Source organism: Megascapheus bottae, chromosome 28, assembly GCF_031878675.1.
Source record: "Megascapheus bottae isolate mThoBot1 chromosome 28, mThoBot2.hap1, whole genome shotgun sequence".
In the NCBI taxonomy this organism is placed as follows: Eukaryota; Metazoa; Chordata; class Mammalia; order Rodentia; family Geomyidae; genus Megascapheus; species Megascapheus bottae.
In genome coordinates this window covers 17747733-17766270 of record NC_143536.1, presented here as the reverse complement: position 1 = coordinate 17766270, position 18538 = coordinate 17747733, and the positions used below count along the sequence as shown (strand labels likewise).

At 49.1% G+C, this 18538-nt stretch overlaps 2 protein-coding genes across 3 annotated transcripts in view; both read left to right on the top strand.

Moving 5' to 3' along the window:
- Positions 1-640: 640 nt before the first annotated feature.
- Mmp11 (matrix metallopeptidase 11) lies at positions 641-11775 on the top strand. Its single transcript, XM_090320706.1, has 8 exons — positions 641-754; positions 6498-6712; positions 7485-7628; positions 7708-7841; positions 7983-8224; positions 8311-8527; positions 9620-9877; positions 10715-11775. Exons 1-8 carry the CDS (start codon positions 644-646, stop codon positions 10846-10848), a joined length of 1455 nt encoding a protein of 484 aa, XP_090176832.1. The 5' UTR covers positions 641-643; the 3' UTR covers positions 10849-11775.
- Positions 11776-13080: 1305 nt separating this feature from the next.
- Positions 13081-18538, top strand: part of Smarcb1 (SWI/SNF related BAF chromatin remodeling complex subunit B1) — a 37779-nt gene continuing 32321 nt past the window's right edge. For both annotated transcript variants that reach the window (XM_090320705.1, XM_090320704.1), the window contains exon 1: positions 13081-13350. In XM_090320705.1, coding sequence (XP_090176831.1) covers positions 13258-13350 — 93 coding nt within the window. In that variant the 5' untranslated portion in view covers positions 13081-13257. The remainder of the gene's footprint in view (positions 13351-18538) is intronic.

Sequence of the window (18538 nt, the reverse complement as noted above, 5' to 3'; positions counted from 1 at the left end):
TTGGGCCCTACTCATGAAACAGCCAAGGTCTCTAGTCCCCTATTCTTAGGGGAGCAGCCTTCTACAGCCCCACTCTACCCTCCTGCTTGACCAGCTGGAGGGTCTTCTAACCCTTCCTCTTGTATGTTGCTAAGGATAACTTGGGCCCATCTCAAATCCTCAGTTTCTCCATCTATAAGTTGTGTCCAGTCTGTTGCAAGATGAGAGGCTAATTAACCTGTCGGATGCCTCAGTTTCCCCAGGGACAAACCTTTCCTCACGGGAGCTATTGAGGCATCTTCCATCCAGCGAGAAGTGGAGGAACTTGTTCCTGCGTTTCAGAACCACCTGTCACCGGAGGTCGGAGGTCAGGCCCCCACGGAGGCCTTCCCAAAGTGGAGGTCGGAATCGACCTGGGTGAAACCCGACTCCGCTCTCAGACTCCCACCCGAACTCCGGGAGCCCAGCCCCACCAGGGCCACCTCCCCCACCCAAGCCCAGGCGTCGGCCGCCAGCCGCCGGCGGGGAGAGTTTAGAACAAAAGGCGGCGGGGGTGGGGTGGGGTGGGGGGGAGGGGCGGGCCCGGGGTGGACCGGGGGCGGGGCGAAGGCTATAAGGGGCGGTGGCCCGGCGCGGCCCAGCAGGCCCAGCAGCCCCGGGGCGGATGGCTTGGGCCGCCGGGTACCGCAGCGCGGCCCCGCGCGCCCTCCCGCTGCTGCTGCTGCTGCTGCTGCTGCTCCGGCTGCCGCCTCTGCTAGCCCGAGCCAGGCCACCGGTGAGTGCTCCCTGCAGGCTTTTCGCTCCTCCCCGAGGGGAGGGCCGGGCACACAGGCTGGGCCCACTGGCCAAACTGAACCCCTGGGGGCGCCCCTGGCATCCTGGCGCAGCGGGTATGGTGAAGGCCTTTGGGGTCCCTTGCGGGCGTCGTAGTGAGCTTCCCGTCCCTGGCGGTGTGCAAGGAGAGCCTGCGCAGTGATCGCTGTCCGGCCGGTGAGGCGTGCACGAACCGCGCCGGGCGCACACACCGGCTTCTGGCTCCGCAGCCCCAGATGCTTCGCTGGTGTGTTGGGAGAGGTTGCAGGAACAAAGCAAGCAGGTCCTAGGTGCGAGGCCTCCAGGGAGCGCACCTGCAGGTGTGCAATCAGATGGAGATTAAGTTGGCCGGAGGGGGATAATGGAATGTGAACCCGAGGAGATGCTGCCTCTGGGCACCCGAGGAAGGCAAATACGGGAGAGTTGGCACCTGAGAGAGCCAGAGTAAGATAGTGACATTGTGTGTGATCATCAGGTAGGGGGAAGATGTCAAGAACAGGCCAAAGTGGATGGCTGAGACCCCCGAGGGTAAAGAGATAAGGAGAGAGGAAAGGGAGAATGCAGACTTAGGAGGTGATGAGAAGGTTCAGGTAAGGGAGAACAGATTGAAGAGAGGAGAAACTGAAACGGGTGTATGTGTGTGTGTCCAATAGTTGCACCATCCCTTAAGGCTGGACTTTGAGGCACTGGTCAGGATGGCTGGGGGCAGGGTCTGAAGGACAACAGATCTATGGAGCCCCTAAGACCTAGTCCCCTCTTTGGGAAGAGAATGTGACCAGTCCTAGAACTGGTCCTTCTGTCCAGTCTCTATGCATGCCAGCTTTGTCCAACAATGTGAGTGTAGAAAGGAATGGGAAATGTGAGTAGGATGGATGAAGATTCCTCAATCCGGTCCTCTTTCCCCAGTCTCCGAGAACTTGAAGCCCAGTCAAGAATCACTTTGGGTAGCAGTAACCCGTGTGTTCAGGAATTGGAGAGATCTGTCTGAGTCTGACACCAATTTTCTCCCTCCCCAGAATCTCACCCACTTGCTACACATTGCATGGATAGGCTAGGCTTTGGCAACAGTGCCTACTGCCGGGCGATGGGAGGAATTAAATAAGGTGTGATACTAGCCACATTGGAGACAGGCATCACCTGTAGTAACCTCTCTGTTTAGGACTAAATGCTAGGGCTGGAGCCTAGCTTTGAATAGGTCTATCACTCTGCAAGACACAGTAAGAGCATTTGGAATTTCCTCCAATGTGTTTATATCCTAAATTGCTGTCATCAGGACCAGTAAAACTCTGTAAATATTTATCCATCCCAGTTCCCAGCTTTCAGAGGTTGATAAAAGCCCAATAGGACAAAGCTGACCTCCAGCTCCCCTCCCCCTAGCCAGTAGGAAGGAGTAGAGCAGGAAAGATTAGCCAGATCCTGTATCTACTGGTTGTGGGACTTGAACAGTATACTTGAGCTCTCTGAGCCTCAAATGAGCATAATCTGGGTATAGAATATTGTAGTAAGCCAGGCACCAGTGGCTCATGCCTGTTCTCAGGAGGGCTCCCAGTTCAAAGCCAGCCCAGGCACCAAAAGTCTGTGAGACTGTTACCTCCAATTAACCACCAGAAAACTGGAAATGTGCTGTGGCTCAACTGGTAGAGCGCTAGCCTTGATCTGAAGAGCTCAGGGACAGTGCCCAGGCACAAAGTTCAAGCCCTACAACCAAGGTGGGGGGGGGGGAGAATATTGTGGTGATGCTCTGGTTTCCTCTTCACAGACTAACAAAGTATCTTGCTCTCAAGATTGCTCCCTACTGACAGCAGAAAGTATAACTATGATTCATTATTTCCATTACGCCAAAAGCAAACTGAGGCCCAAGAATTACTCTCAACTAGCATATCCTTACCCTGTGGTTTCCTAGCCTGGGGTCCTCCCTTATTTTCTCTTTGCCTGGTACTTCCCATTATCTGCACTGGAAGATGATAAGCTTCTGAGCTATGCCAAAAAACTGGGTTAGCCAAGACATTTTTTGAGTGTGTCTGAGGCTGTGGGATGGTGGCTCCTGGACCAGAAGAGGGTGGGGTAGAGTGAGACAGGCTCCTCCCCCAGGTAGGCCAAGAGAGGCTACTAGCCCGAGGGAGGGAAGGCACTAGAAACAGAAATGCTTCTCAAGAATGTGTGTTTTGGAGATAATCCAAGAGCAGGAGGGTAAGCATGGAGAGCTTTAGAAAGGAAAGCATGAGCCCCAAATCCAAGCCTAGTTCTTGCCTAACTTGCTGTGTGACCCTGGGTAAAGTCTTTTGACCTCTCTGAGTTTTTTCATTCTATGGAATATAGGGTGATGGCTGCACCCAAGCCCTTCAGGGCTATAGACGAGGTTAGGGGTGCCATCACTCCACCTCATTGGGTCTTAACAGTCCTGAAAGGACCAAGAATTTGGGGGGAAGAGATTCCCAAGAGTAGGAGAGGAGGATCTACAGGAGGAGCAGAGGCAGGTAAGAGCCCTTTTAAAACAATGACACTTAACTCTGTTCTGGAACAATCCTCACTTGACAGAGAAGTTTAGGCTGGGGGCTGGGAGTTTGGCCTAGTGGTAGAGTGCTTGCCTAGCATGCATGAAGACCCGGGTTCAATTCCTCGGTACCATGTATATAGCAAAAAGCCAGAAGTGGTGCTGTGGCTCAAGTGGTAGAGCCCTATCCTTGAGAAAATCCAGGGGACAGTGCTCAGGCCCTGAGCTCATGCCCAGGACTGGCAAAAAAAAAAAAAAAAAGAAAAGAAAAGAAAAGTTTAGGCTGTAAGAAGATAGTGACTTGCCCAGGGTCATCACAACATAGAAATGGGCTTTTAGACCCTACGCTTTTCAGAATAGCTAGCCAGGTACTGGTGGCTCAGGCATATAATCCTTCTTACTCAGGAGGTTGAGGATCACAGTTCAAAGCCAGGCCAGGTAAGTAAATCAAGGAGGTTTGTCTTCAATTTAACCATCATGTATACAAAAAGAAAAACCAGGAAATGGAGTCATTGTTAAAATGGTAAGTGTGTGGCCTTGAGTGAAAAAGCTAAGGAATAGCGAGGGCCCAGGCCCTGAGTTCAAGCCTCAGTGCTGGCAAAGAAGAAAGGAAGGGAGGGAGGAAGGGGTGGGGAGAAAGAAAGAAAGGAAAAAGAAAAATCACTTAAATTTTGGTTCTGATCCAGAGATCTAGCCATGGACTCGATGCCTCCTGAAGGAAGGTAAGGAAGGAACAGCAGCGGGCCTAAGACATGTAGATCCATTATCTTCCCTCCATTTGTTCCTAGACCTCTCAGGGCAGCAGAGGAAAGAAGGGATTTCTGGCATAATCAGCTGGCCGATGGGGCTCTGGAATATTTGGGGCTCTCCAGGGATGACATAGCTCTGTATTTTCCTAAGAGGGTCTCCAGAGTTAGGGAAAAGAAATCTGTTTCTCCTTTGGGAGGTGACTTGCCCCTGTGGCAAGTCAGAGAGTCCTAGGATCTAGACCCTAAATGTGACCCTTAGAGTAGATATTATCCTCTCGTTTTATTGAAGAGTGCTGGCGTTTCACTGAGCCTTAATTCAAAGTTGCAGCTACTTAATAACATCCCCTTCCTTCTCTTCTGCAATCAAGATGAGGCCAGCCTGGGTCCTCTAGGGGACAGATGACTGTCTTTCAAGAGCAGAACAGATATAGTATCAAGGGGGTGGGCTGTGAGCACCTTGACAGCTGTTACCTGAGCAAGGTGCTCTGTTTCCTCATGTGAGGCATGATGACGAGGGATGGAGCTGGCTGGAGGTTTCCTCCGGTGCTAAACATATGGGGGTGGAGATGTGAACAGGATTCTAACATGCCACAGTGATAAGTATGTATTAACAGTAAGCCCAGAATTGTCTGAAATCCACAGCCCAATGAGGTTCAGAGTTGATGTCAAACTCAGAAACCAGGAGAAAACTGGCCTAGAGCACCATACTCAAGTCTCCTGAGTGGTTCAGAAGGCCCCTTTGCATTGGAGTGTCCTTAGATCTGAAATCAAGAGCTTGGAGAACTGGGAACCTGATCACAGCTCTGGGGTGCTTGGAAGCTGGGAGAGGTGCCAGAGGCTGCGGTTGAGTATGGAGCCAGAATGGCTGGGCTCCTGCCCCAAATATAGCTGTGGCACCCAGCTCAGACAGGCTCAGGCCACACAGGTACCTCAAGTATCTTAGAAAACAACATGGCTCCATCTTTTCTTTGGTGGGGGGAGGGGCTAATCCTGGGGCTTGAACTTAGGGTCTGAGTACTATCCCTGAGCTTCTTTTGCTCAAGGCACTTGAGCCTCAGTGCCACTTCTGGCTTTTTCTGAGTTGTTTATTGGAGATAAAAGTCTCATGGATGGGGCCAGGAGTTTGGCCTAGTGGTAGAATGCTTACCTAGCATGCACGAAGACCAGGGTTTAATTCCTTGGTACCACATACACAGAAGGGGATGGAAGTGGTGCTGTGGCTCAAGTGGTAGAAAGCTAGCCTTGATTTCCGCAAGGGCAGTGCTCAGGCTCTGAGTTCATGCCCCAAGACTGGCAAAAATGTCTCATACACTTTTCTGCCTGGGCTGGCCTTGAACTGTGATCTTCACATCTTAGCCTCCTGATTAGCTAGGATTATAGGCTGAGCCACTATCACCCAGCTGGCTCCATCTCTTTCCTTCTGCCTAGGCTTCACTGTGGGATCCTGAGCCAGGCCCTTGCCTTTGATTTGGGATGACAGGGTCCTCTCCTGGCCCCACCACGCTCTCCCTGGCTAATCTAAGGGCTTTCAAAGTTCTCTGGGCTTATGCCTCTGCATAAGAACTGTAAGTGTTACTTTGAGGACTTACAGAAAGAAGGTGGGAGGATGCAGCTCAGGTGAGAACTGCCACCTGTGGTCCTCGCATTGTGGCAGTGTCTGTAGGGCTGCCCTGACCCTCCCTTCAAAGAAGACCACAGATCTGGCTTTGGCAGTGTGTGAACAAAACAAAACCATCTTTGCTGGAAGCCAGACCTCCAATGGATGGAGGCGTAGATTAGTGGAAGGGTGCTTGGACCTGTGCTAACTACATGCCTTTATGTATCATTTCATCTCATCCTCAGATCAACACTGTGTAGGGGAGTATCACTCCCATTTATCAGGTGAGCAAGCCAAGGTCGTGCTGTAGTTTCTTCATGCTGGGGGAGAGGCATGGAGGCATCTGGGAAAAAGAGAAGGGGCCAAGCCTATTCACATACCTAGGGACTAGGTGTGTCTGAGCTCAGTGACCATCGGCTGAAATAAAGATGAAAATAACTTTGCTATAAGAAGGGCACTTAGGGGAGCAGAAGGAGCTTGCTTCATGTTTCCTTGGAAGCTTTTGGGATTTTATACCTGTGTGGGTTTCAAGAGTGTAATTAGGGGCTCATGGATTCATGCTCCGCAAGTCTGTTCATCTCCATTCAAACCCTGTTGATCAGCTGGGTAGGGGTGGGTTCATGACACACAGCCCAGGGAGGAGGAGGAAAAGCAAGAGAGGAGGAAGAGGCTTGGTACATTAGCCAACATGTTAAGGAACCAGAGTTAGTCCAGGATTAAAGCACCCTGCTGTGTGCCCTTGCAGCCCCTCACTTTTTCCAGTGACAAAGTGGTCTGGGTTGCACATGTCTGTGCTGAAGTGCCATAGCTCTAACTGTGGGCTATCAGGACCTGAGGGCTCAACTGAATGCTCTTTCTTGACTAGGACACCCACCACCACCAATCTGTGAGGAAGGGAACACAGCCTCAACATGCAGTCCTACCGGTCTCTGCTGTCCGAGGGGTCCCCCAGCCTGCTAATGGACTTAGACCTCCACGATGTGGTGTACCTGACCCACCTGATGGGCTGAATGCCCGCAACAGACAAAAGCGCTTTGTGCTGTCTGGAGGGCGCTGGGAAAAGACGGACCTCACCTACAGGTAGGAGCTAGAGGTCAAAGGACTGGGACAGTGGGTTCATATGAGAGCCCATTGTCACCCTCACATCTGTTTCCTGAGACACGCTAGGGCTACACCTACCTCTGTGCCCACTGAGCCCTAGCTATCCATGAACCAATACCCTGACACTTTAGCTTAGAACACGTAGAGATTGATACCCTATTTTAGAGCAGGGGCAGGACCTCTGTCATTGCTAAAAGAAACTTAGTCACCTGGGCCTGTTTACTGGTGACCTGTAAGAGCCAGGTCTAGAACTATGTGTGGATGAGGCTAAGACGCCCTGTCCTTTCAGGAATATAGCTTGTTCAAATCTACCATCAAAACATGGGCCTCATGCAGGTAGAGACCCTGCTAAGTGGAAATGGTAATGACAAGCTTCTGGAAGGTTCCTAGGCGGGTACCAAGGAAGCTGAGAATGGTCTAGTATGACATACACAGCATTGGAGTTAAGACTATGGAAGACTTAGGAATTTTCTGGATGAGGAACTAGGAACCATAGACAAGCCTAAGGGGCCATGGTTTCCTCAGAACGAGTGGTTACTGTGTTCTTTCTACCAAATGCAGACAGCTGTGGGCATCTAGATATATGTAAAGACGTACTCATGTGCTGGGAGACTAGATCATTGAAGTCAAGATCCAGAGCACATGTGGTCTTCACATACACACAGTCATTGTGCATCGAGGGGCAATTCTTGCCTCTTCAGTCACCAGGGGCTTCCCTGCCCCAGGCCCAGGCTCCTCCAACTCCCCCCAGGATCCTCCGGTTCCCGTGGCAGCTGGTACGAGAGCAGGTACGACAGACGGTGGCAGAGGCCTTACAAGTGTGGAGCGAGGTGACACCACTCACCTTCACTGAGGTGCATGAGGGTCATGCTGACATCATGATCGACTTCACCAGGTGAACCTGTGACCTAAGAGCCCCTCTGGGAACAAGTTCTGCCAACAGCCACTGACTCTGCTCCCCTATCCATCCACAGGTACTGGCATGGGGACAACCTTCCATTTGATGGGCCTGGGGGCATCCTGGCCCATGCCTTCTTCCCTAAGACCCACCGAGAAGGGGATGTCCACTTTGACTATGATGAGACCTGGACTATTGGAGACAATCAAGGTATGGGCTCAAGACACATTTCCCAGATGAGGCAACTGGAGATCAAAGAGTAACTGAGGACTTGCCAAGGACCTGAGCTTAAGTTCTGGAGCTAATTGCAGAAAATAGAGGATGACTGACCTACTTACTTCCCTTTTCCAGGCACAGACCTGCTGCAGGTGGCAGCTCATGAATTTGGCCATGTGCTAGGGCTTCAACACACGACAGCAGCTAAGGCTCTTATGTCTCCTTTTTATACCTTCCGTTACCCACTGAGCCTCAGCCCAGATGACCGCAGAGGCATCCAGCACCTATATGGCAGGCCCCACCAGGCCCCCACTGCCCAGGCTGCAGCTCTAGGTCCCCAGAATGGAGTAGATACCAATGAGATTGCACCATTGGAGGTGAGACTGGGGAGGGTGGAAAGATAGGAGGTGCCATACCCCTGCTGGCCTTGGTGGCTCCAGTGTGAGCCTCTCTCCCACTCTAGCCTGAAAATCCACCAGATGCCTGCGAGGTGTCCTTTGATGCAGTCTCCACCATCCGAGGTGAGCTCTTCTTCTTCAAGGCGGGCTTTGTGTGGAGACTTCGTGGTGGCCGGCTACAGCCTGGGTATCCTGCACTGGCCTCTCGCCACTGGCAAGGACTGCCCAGCCCTGTGGATGCAGCCTTTGAAGATGCCCAAGGCCATATCTGGTTCTTTCAAGGTAAGGAGGAGTTGGAGATCATCTCAGGACTTTCTGGAGCCAAGAATATCACAGCTATGAGTAGTGATAGACAAGCTGTTCTTGAGGGATGCAAGGGGCAATGAGAGGGTGGCTTACTCCCTAGGCACAGTTGGGAATCTCCCAGAAGAAGTGGTTCTTGAGATCAGAGCACTGAAGATATTGCACAGTAGGGCTGTGCATTTGGTGCATTTAACCCCAAAGCCGTCCTATGGGATGGAGTTTTAGAAATTTTACAGCTGAGGCCTCAGGCTCTGTGGTGGTAAAATGACTTACTGAGGATGAATCTTGGAAAAGTGAGAGTAGGTTTCTGATTCAGGTCTGATAACCCTGGAGATTATATTTTCAACTCTCAACTGCCAAACACAGCATTTCAGATGCCAAAACTACATAAATAAAGGGGGACCATGGGAAACTTGCATGTGGGTTCCAAAATAGCCAGGGACCTGCTACAGCATGGCTCAGGGCCCAGGGAGTGGGCAGCAGGTATTTGTGATGCCCAAATCAGGAACCTAAATAGCTTTCTGTTAATTAGAATAATCTTACCATATGAGCCAGGCTCAGTTGCTCACACCTGTAATCCTAGCTACTCAGAAGGCTGAGATCTGAGAATCAAGGTTTAAAGCCAGCCAAGGTACAAAAGGACCTGAGACGCTTATCTCCAATTAACCTCTGGAAAACGGGAAGTGGGACTTGACTTCGGGGTATGGTGGTAGCCTTGAGCTGAAGAGCTCGGGACAACACCCAGGCCCAAGGGTAGGGCGGTAGCCTTGAGCTGAAGAGCTCAGGGACAGTGCCCAGGCCGAGTTCAAGCCTCATGACCCACCAAAATAAATAAATAAATAAATAAATAAATAAATAAAAAGAATAATCTTACCACGTGTTACCTACTTTCCTTGTAGGTTATCCCAGCTGACCTAAATAGGCCAGCTAAGCAAGCATTGTCAGGCCCAATGTTTATAGATAGGCAAACTGAGGCTGGAAAGAGTCCCTGGAAGTGGTCAAGCAGGTCCATCGTGACTGAATGTGGCAGTGGTAGCTTGGGAGTTCCTTATAATTTCCTCTCTTCCACAGGTTCTCAGTACTGGGTATATGATGGTGAGAAGCCAGTCCTGGGTCCTGCACCCCTCTCTGAACTGGGCCTGCCAGGGTCCCCAGTCCATGCTGCCTTAGTCTGGGGTGCTGAGAAGAACAAGATATACTTTTTCCGAGGTGGGGACTATTGGCGTTTCCATCTCAGCACTCGACGTGTGGACAGTCCTGTGCCTCGCCGGGCTACTGACTGGAGAGGGGTGCCCTCTGAGATTGATGCTGCCTTCCAGGATGCTGACGGTGTGTGGGGTTGAGCAGGGGCTAGCAGAAGGTGGTCTAGTAATTGGACTCATTCATATGTACTTCTGGAGGCCCAGCTCTTCCTCACAGGAGTGGGACGGCTGGTCCTGTGCCCCATGTTGCCAAAGAGAGGACTGAAGGCCAGAGAAGTACAAGGGCTTGTCCAGGTTCCTCAGCCACACCCAGTGAGATAACCACAGCATAACGAGGGTCTCACCAGTGCTTCAGCTATAACACCAATCTCCTTATACCTCAGAATAGCCTTGTGACATAACATCTCTTATAAACTCAGTTTCCAAAGAGACAGAGGCTCAGGTATGAGATGCCTGACTAGGGAAACATAAGTAAACAGTGATGGAGCCCAGATTCCCACTAGACACTCCCTGTTCCCAACCGCTGAACAACATGATCAGGCTGGAACTTAAAGCCCAGTTACTATGTCTTACCTGCCAGTATCTCTTTTGAGTCCCTGCCTGTGTGTACCCCCACTGGAAGCACAATCCTGAAGTGGCCTTGAGGTCTGGCATGCTAGGCTGTCTCTTGGTGGTGTGGTTGGTGAGGGTGGTAGAGTGGTGAGGAGATTGGTGAGGGAACAGGACATGCTTTCCTGAGACATAGGAATTGAGTGGAGGCTCTAGGTACTTGCTAGACTAAACCTGGAAAGGCTCCTAGGAAGGAAAGAAAAGGAGGTTTTAGCTCAACTTTGGAGTCTTACCAGTAGAAAGTCAAGGTTTTCCCATCTAACCCTCACCCCATACATGTCCCTGGCCACAGCCATCCAGGCAAGTATAGGACCCAGTGTCCACTTACCCAGGTCTTATTTTCTTCTCTTTTCAGGCTATGCTTACTTCCTGCGTGGCTGCCTGTACTGGAAGTTTGATCCCGTGAAGGTGAAGGCTCTGGAGGGCTTTCCTCGCCTTGTGGGCCCTGACTTCTTTGGCTGTACTGAGCCTGCCAACACGTTCCGCTGACTTTGGCTTGAATGCCCTCAGGATAACTGACCCACAGCCATCTTTGTGGCTCTGGACACAGACATGGGTCAGAGCCTGTTTCCTCAGGTGGGGTGGGCTAGGGGTGTAACCACCATGACAACTGCAGGAGGGCCACGCAGGTCGTGGTCTTCTGCTGGCAAGTGTCTCAGACCAGACAGGGAGGCTTTGGAGTTACTTAAGAGTAAAGAAGGGTGGGCTGGGAGTGGTAGAATGCTTACATGAAGCTCTGGGTTTCATTCCTTGGTACCACATATACAGAAAAAGCCAAAAGTGGCACTGTGGCTCAAGTGGTAGAGAGGTAGCCTTGAGAAAGCTCACAGATAGTACTCAGGCCCTGAGTTCAAGCACCAGGACTTGCAGAAAAAAAAAAAAAAGGAAGGTGAAGGTCTCAGGCTGGCTCTACCATACCTACATAGGTCATGGTCAGATCTAGCTTCTCTAGGTCTGCATTTCTGGCCCTCAGAGATAGCAGAACTACAGCATCTGATTTTATCTATTCCTGCTGTGAGGTTCCTGCAGGATATTAGTTTTGGAGCTGGTATATAAGGTATCTCCTGGCCTTCTGCTCTAAGCAAATAGTCCTCACAATAGGGCCCTTTCCTGAGAAGTCAGATCTAGGTAGATGTTTAGATCTGGCTCTCTTTTAGCTGGTGATCCTAGAGATCTATTTCCCAGGATGCATGCCAAAAGGCTTATAACCAGCTAGGAAGGGCTCTGTTTCTACACGGGAACCCTAAACTCTGGAGGCCCAACATACCTCAATCCTGTCCCGGGCCAGTACCTCCTGAAGCCCTGATCCCAGCACTGGTATCTTCCAAAGCCATGTAAACATGTGTACTGTGTACAAAGATTTTTTTTTTAAACGAACAAAAAGCCCCCTGAGGACTGTCATTAAATATGATTGTTTTCTAAGTGTTTGCCTGGTGTTTCTTTGTAACTGCAGCAAGGATGAGGAGTCCTGGCTTGTGTGAGCCTAAGCATATAATGGAAGCCAGGGTCAAAGCTCTTTTCCCAATTCTTAGGGCTCCTCCTTTTCATTTTCATTGTATCTGGAGGAACGCTGAACAAACTGGTGGAAATTTCATCTGATCATGACACAGCCTGTCCTCTATCTTAAAATACTTCACTTTCCACTGCTATGAAAGCACTGAACAAAATTCGTGGTTACTACTGGTCTTTCTGATTACCTAGCATCTTTTTCATAATAGCACCTGTCACAGCTGCAATTTTATTAAACTAACAATCATCAACAGATGGATGAATTAGTTGGACATTTTCTTAGTGTTGGACACCCCCTCCTCCACCTCTGATTCACAAATAGGGTGCGAGAGAAATGCCAGGCAGGGCACACGCAAAGTGCAGAGCTAAGGAAGAAACAGAAAGGCGAGGGCCAGGAGTTTGGCCTAGTGGTAGAGTGCTTGTCTAGCATGCAAGAAGAACCAGATTCATTTCCTCGGTACCACATACATAGAAACAAAAAAGCCAGAAGTGGTGCTGAGGCTCAAGTGGTAGAGCTCTAGCCTTGAGAAGGTCCAAAGACAGTGCTCATTCCCTGAGCTCAAACCCAGGGCTGGTCGAAAGAAAGAAAGAAAGAAAGAAAGAAAGAAAGAAAGAAAGAAAGAAAGAAAGAAAGAAAGAAAGAAAGAAAGAAAGAAAGAAAGAAAGGGAAAGGCGCCCCTCCTCTCCAACCCTCATCTGATGCGCCAAATGCTAGCTGGCCTTTGAACTTTTCATTGCCCAGCTACCCCCATTCAGTATTGTCATTCTGCCCACCCTGACAGCCTCTGGAACCGCTATGGGCCCGGAACTGGGATGTTTTTTCCTAGGAGTATTTTTATCTGTTCAATTGTACTGCTTTGAGGGGTGGAGAAAGTGGGATGTCAATTTGGGGTCACCAAACATGCTCAAAGCTCTCAGGCTCCCAAATGTAGCTCTGATCCCTCCAAGCCTTGAGGCCACACTTCCTTTCTTCAGCCTTGGGCAGAATGCCAGTTCTGGCTGTGAGATTGAGAAAACCACCGCCTGAGTGGAGGCCTCGGCTATTTCTGTCCGTGAGAAGCTGTCCTGGGCACCGGAGTTAGGAAGCCGGCTCTGGCGGAAGCGAAATTGGTCGTGGTTCCTTTAAGGGACCCTCGGGAACGTGCGGGCCTTTTGTTTGGGCGGCGGCGGCAGCGCGCGCGTTAGCGTCAACATCCGCGCATGCGCAGACTGGACGGCCTGGTCGTCGTTTGCGGCGGCAGCTGAAGATCCCGGTGGTGGCGCGAGCTCCGGCCCGGCCCGCCCTTCGCCTCTTGGCCTCGGTTCCCTCTCTCCGGCGCGCCTCAGCCCCGCCCCAGCTTTCTTAATCCCTCAGCAGTTCGGCTCCGGCCGCCCGCTTCCGCCGCCACAATGATGATGATGGCACTGAGCAAGACCTTCGGGCAGAAGCCCGTGAAGTTCCAGCTGGAGGACGACGGCGAATTCTACATGATCGGCTCCGAGGTAGCCCGCGGCGCGTTCTCGCCCTCCCGGGCCCGGCCCCGCGGGAGCCCCGGGGCGGGTCTATGCCGGGAGCGCGCGTCCCCATTCATCGCCGGGGCGGCTGCGGCGGGCGGCGCGTGCTCGGGGTTGGGGGCGTGGCCAGATGGGCGTGGCCGAGCTCGACCCTACCTGGAGGGTCCGGGTTTGCTTGGCCGCATTTCTTGGTGATCTGGGATACCTGGGCGTATGGTGCTGCTGGTCTCTCGCTGAGTTGGTCTTAACTCCACTCATATGCAAAGAATGGGGTGTTCAGTTAGCCGTTGTGGCCGTGCACTACTATTACCTCGAACTTGTAAAGATGGTGGAAATTTCATGTGCGCCCCTTAACCCCGTTGCTCCATTCAGAGTCCTGAAATCTTGGTTGTAAGCCTTCAGTTTAGGAAGGTCCCCTCCTCTTTTGTATTCCTTGTCTCCGAGTTGAGTAGTAAAAGTAGTGGTTTGACTTTCTTTTACCAGAAGTTACTGAATATGCTGGATGGCTGACTTTAGGAAAGCCCTAAAGCTGACCCCTCAGTGAGGCCACGGACTGAGTGCATTAAGTCTTTACAGATCTGTTACAAAAAAAAAAACCAAAAAACCTTTTCTAGTCTTAACAGTAGCTTCCTACTAGTTCATATTTCTTTAAAAAGCACACACACACACACACACACACACAGATATGGGTATGAGCTTGGGAGCCGGTGACACATGCCTGTAATCCTAGCTACTCAAGAGTCTGAAATCTCAGTCACAGTTCAGAGGCAGGAATGTCTATGAGACTCTTATTTTCAGTTAACCATCAAAAAGCCGAAAATGTGGCTTAGTGATAGAGTGCTTGCCTAGCATGCATGAAGCCCCAGGTCTGATTCCTCAGTACCACATAAACAGAAAAAGCTGCAAGAGGGGCCAGGAGTTTGGCCTAAAGGTGAATGCTTATCTAGCATACAGGAATACCTAGGTTTGATTCATCAATACCACATACATAGAAAAAAGCCAGAAGTGCTGTGGCACAAGTGGTAGAGCTATAGCCTTGAGAAAGTCCAAGGACAGTGCTCAGGCCCTGAGCTCAAGCCCAGGAATATATATATATATATCTCAGGCCTTGCAGTTTGGCCTAGTGGTAGAGAGCTTGTCTAGCATGCCCAAGGACAATGCACAGACCCTGAGTTCAAGCCCCAGGACTGGCAAACAAACAAACAAAAAAGCTGGAAGAGGCACTGGGGCTAAAGTGGTAGAATGCTAGCCTTGACCAAAAGAAGCTTAGGAACAGTGCCCAGGACCTGAGTTCAAGTACCAGGACTGGCAGAGGAGGAAGAGGAAGAGAGAAGAAGGAAAAGCTGAAAATGGACTTGTGGCTTTAGTGCTAGAGCACTAGCCTTGAGCAAAAGGAAAGTATCCAGGCTCAGGTCAAGGCCCAGGACCAGTGAAGATGCACATACACACACACAACTGCATATAGCTATGTACCAGTGGCTTGTGCCTGTAATCTTAACTCCCCAGGAAGCTGAGATCTAAGGATTACAGTTTGAAGCCAGCCTAGGCAAGAAAGCCCATGAGCCTTCAATTTGCCACCAAAAACTTAGGCTGAATTGGTAGTTTTGCTAGCCTAGAGTGAAAAAGCTGAGGGACAGAGCCCAGGCCCTTAGCTCAAGGTCCACTCCCAACACACACAAAACTATAAATATAAAATTCAGACACGCAAATGTCAGTCAAAGCCATTTCAGAATGCCAAAGATTACTTTTCCTCTTGGCAGTGTTTATATTGCAATATTTTGTTCAAATTATCATTTTGGCAGTATTAAATTTAGTTACTCAAGGCTCAATGCTTGTTTGCTAGGCTGGTCCTCTACCACTTGAGCTATACCACTAGTCCTACTTTTTGCTGGTTATGTTGGAGATGAAGTCTAGTGCACTTTTAATGGCCCTAAATCTTCAGCCTCTGAGTAGTTAGGATTACAGGTGTGACCCATGGGCACTTGTCTAATTTTTTTTCCTTCCACTTCTGGGGCTTGAACTCAGAGACTTTTGCTCAAGGTTAGCATTCTACCACTTGAACCAGAGCTTCATGCATGCTAGGCCGGCACTCTACCTAAAGTCACATTCCCTGCCCCTAATTTTTTTTTTAAACAATTGAATATAGTATGATGAATGATGCCTCATGAGACCACCATAGTCGGTAACATAAGAAATTGTTCTTTTTTCTTTCTCTTTGTCTATCTAACTAGCTATCTAGCTATTTTTGTGCCACTACTGGGATTTAATCTCAGAGCCTCATTTAGCTTTTTTTTTTTTAATTTGGCTGGTCCTGGGGCCTGAACTCAGGGCCTGGGAGCTGGCCCTGAGCCTCTTTGTGCTAAAGGCTACTTCCCAACCACTTGAGCCACAGCACCACTTCTGGCTTTTTTTTTTTTTTAGTAGTTTATGGGAAATAAGAGTTTCACAGGGACTTCACTGTCTGTGCTGGCTTCAAACCACAGTCCTCAGATCTCAGCCCTCTGAGTAGCCAGGAGTACAGATGTGAAAAACCACCAGTTCCTGGCTTAACTTAGCTTTTTTGATCAAGGTTGAAGCTCTACTCCTTGAGTTACATCTTCCCTTCTGGCTTTTGGTGGTTTATTGGAAATAAGAGTCTTACAGTTTCTTACCCATACTGACTTCAGACCTGAATCCTCAGATCTCAGCTCCTTGAGTAGCTAGGGTTACAGGCCTGGGCCACTGTCACCCTCCTGTATCAAAACTTTAGTGTTTACTATTCACCATTTTTAAAATTAAACAAAAAGGACAAGATGCAGTAAGCCAATCAGATTAAGTGGTAAGCAAATCACTTAAACGCTGTTATTCTAATATTGCTGTGATGAATACAGCCTGTACATATGGTCCTTATTAGCCAGTAGACATCTGCTTAAATGCAGGATGCAAGAGGCAGTTGAGTTTCAGAATGTGATACTTGGCTAGTTGTGCATTAAAGAAACCTTTGCCTGATCTACTGAGTAAAAAAGTAATCTGTTTGGCCTTGACTCAGACTGAGTGGTATTTCTGAGAAGAAAACTTCTTTTTATTTGGCAGAGTAATTGAGAAACAGCTCATGGTCAGGTGGGAAGAGCCTCTGGAGGCTTAGTTATTACCCTACTCTGTCTCCATCTCCTCTCTTCTCCCACCCCCCCCTTTTTTTTTGCAGTGCTGGAACTCAGCCCAGTGTTTTGCATATGCTACGCACATGCTCTACCCATTAACTATCCCAGTTTGTTTCATTTTTTTCATGTGTAAAAAGTGAGATACTTAGACTTCATAATACCTTAAGATCTTCCCCCAAACACATTTTAGGTTTTAGAAAGGAAACTACAAAAAGAAATTACAAAAATACAACAAAAATTAAAAAGAAAGTAAACTATAATCTTTCAGCCCTTTCACTTTTTTTTTTTTTTTTTCGGTCAGTCTTGGGGCTTGAACTCTTGGCCTGGGCGCTGTCCCTGAGCTCTTTAGCTCAAAGCTAGCGTTCTTCCACTTGAGCCACAGCACCACTTCTGGTTTTCTGATAGTTAATTGGAGATAAGAGTCTCATGGACTTTAGTGCCTGGGCTGGCTTTGAACTGTGATCCTCACATCTCAGCTTCCTGAGTAGATAAGACAGGCATGAACCACCACTGCCTGGCTTAGCCCTTTTGACCCTCCTATTAAACATAATAATCATCTTTGGACCTAAATGCAGAGGTTTGGCTTAATCACAAGTTTAGGGAAGGGCTCAAAGCACTATTTCTATCCTGTGGTAGTATTAGATGTGGATAGATGGCCCTTGGCCTTTTTCCCCTTGGAAAACAGACACTGTGTTCAGACCGATGAGCCAGTTTTAGTAACAGCCAGTATAGCATCCATGAAACTGCTTTGGTAGGGCATCTGCCCTTGCTTTGAGTATGCATCCGTGTTCTACCATCTGCAAGCAGCTCAGTTTAGCAAGCCAGAGTCACAGAAGTGAGAGTGCCTTAAAAATGTCAAAATCCAACATCTTCATTTTTCATCCAGGAAACCTAAATGGGAGAGGGCAAAGGCTGGTTTAGGAAAAGCCAGGTAGGTAAGCCTCAGTGTCTTACATTCAGAAGGGTCCTTCGGAAGAGTCAAGGTTCCATAAGCCCTGCAGAATCCTCAAGGTAGTCATGGAGATCAGGACTGCCAATTTCTTTAAAAACAAACAAAACTGGACCAGAAGTTTGGCCTAATGGTAGAGTGCTTGCCTAGCATACATGAAAACCCGGGTTCAATTCCTCAGTACACATACATAGAAAAGCCAGGAGTGGTGTTGTGGCTCAAGTAGCAGAGCACTAGCTTTGAAGAAAAAGACCAAGGACAGTGCTCAGGCTCTGAGTTCAAGCCCCAGAAAAACTATCCAGGTACTTAGATGGCTCACATTTGTAATCTTAGCTACTCAGGTGGCTGAGATCTAAGAATCTATTCGAAGCCAGCCAGGGAAAGAAAGTCCGTGAGACTCCTCTCCAATTAACTAGCAAAAAGCTTAAAAAGTGGAGATGAGATTTGAATGGTAGTGTCAGCTTTGAGCAAGAAAGCTCAAGGACAATGCCCAGGCTTTATTCCAGCCCCCGTACCAGCACAGTCAGTCAATCAATGACAAGACATACAAAGCCACATAGCAATGAGGGATTTTTGGCTGTCTGTATGGCAGATGATTTTTCTCTTGATATTCAGCAGCTGTGGTTGTTGATCATAGAAATTGTTCCTCAATGAAAAGTGGAAAAACCCACTTATATGTAATCAATACGTTGTGCTAGGTATGTAAAATAGAAAAAAAAAATCAGAACTGATACTGAATGGTGAAGTTTAGAGTTGCTGAACATTTGACCCAGAAAAGGAAAGTGATTCCAGGTTATGGATGGAGCCAGCACCTGGCACCCACAGGGTGACTCCAAAGTGGTCATTTCTGAAAAGTCAGTGAGACCACATGGTGTCTTTATAAAAACCTTAGTATTAACTTCATTTTCATGAAGAAAGTCATATTCTCAGTGTTTGGTACAAACCAACTGAAACTATAGTTTGGGGGAAGTAATGGTTTATAAGGTAGTCTGATAATTGCCAGTAAGTGCTTTTGAGACTCTTTGGAAAATTCCTTTGGTATCCCCAATTTGAGTTTTGTTACTAAACAAAGCAGCACGGGACATGG

Coding starts and splice junctions, on each gene's coding strand:
- Mmp11 (XM_090320706.1), top strand. CDS start 644: ATGGCTTGGGCCGCCGGGTACCGCAGCGCGGCCCCGCGCGCCCTCCCG. Junction 7,629..7,707: donor ATCATGATCGACTTCACCAG/GTGAACCTGTGA, acceptor ATCCATCCACAG/GTACTGGCATGGGGACAACC. Junction 8,225..8,310: donor ATGAGATTGCACCATTGGAG/GTGAGACTGGGG, acceptor CTCCCACTCTAG/CCTGAAAATCCACCAGATGC.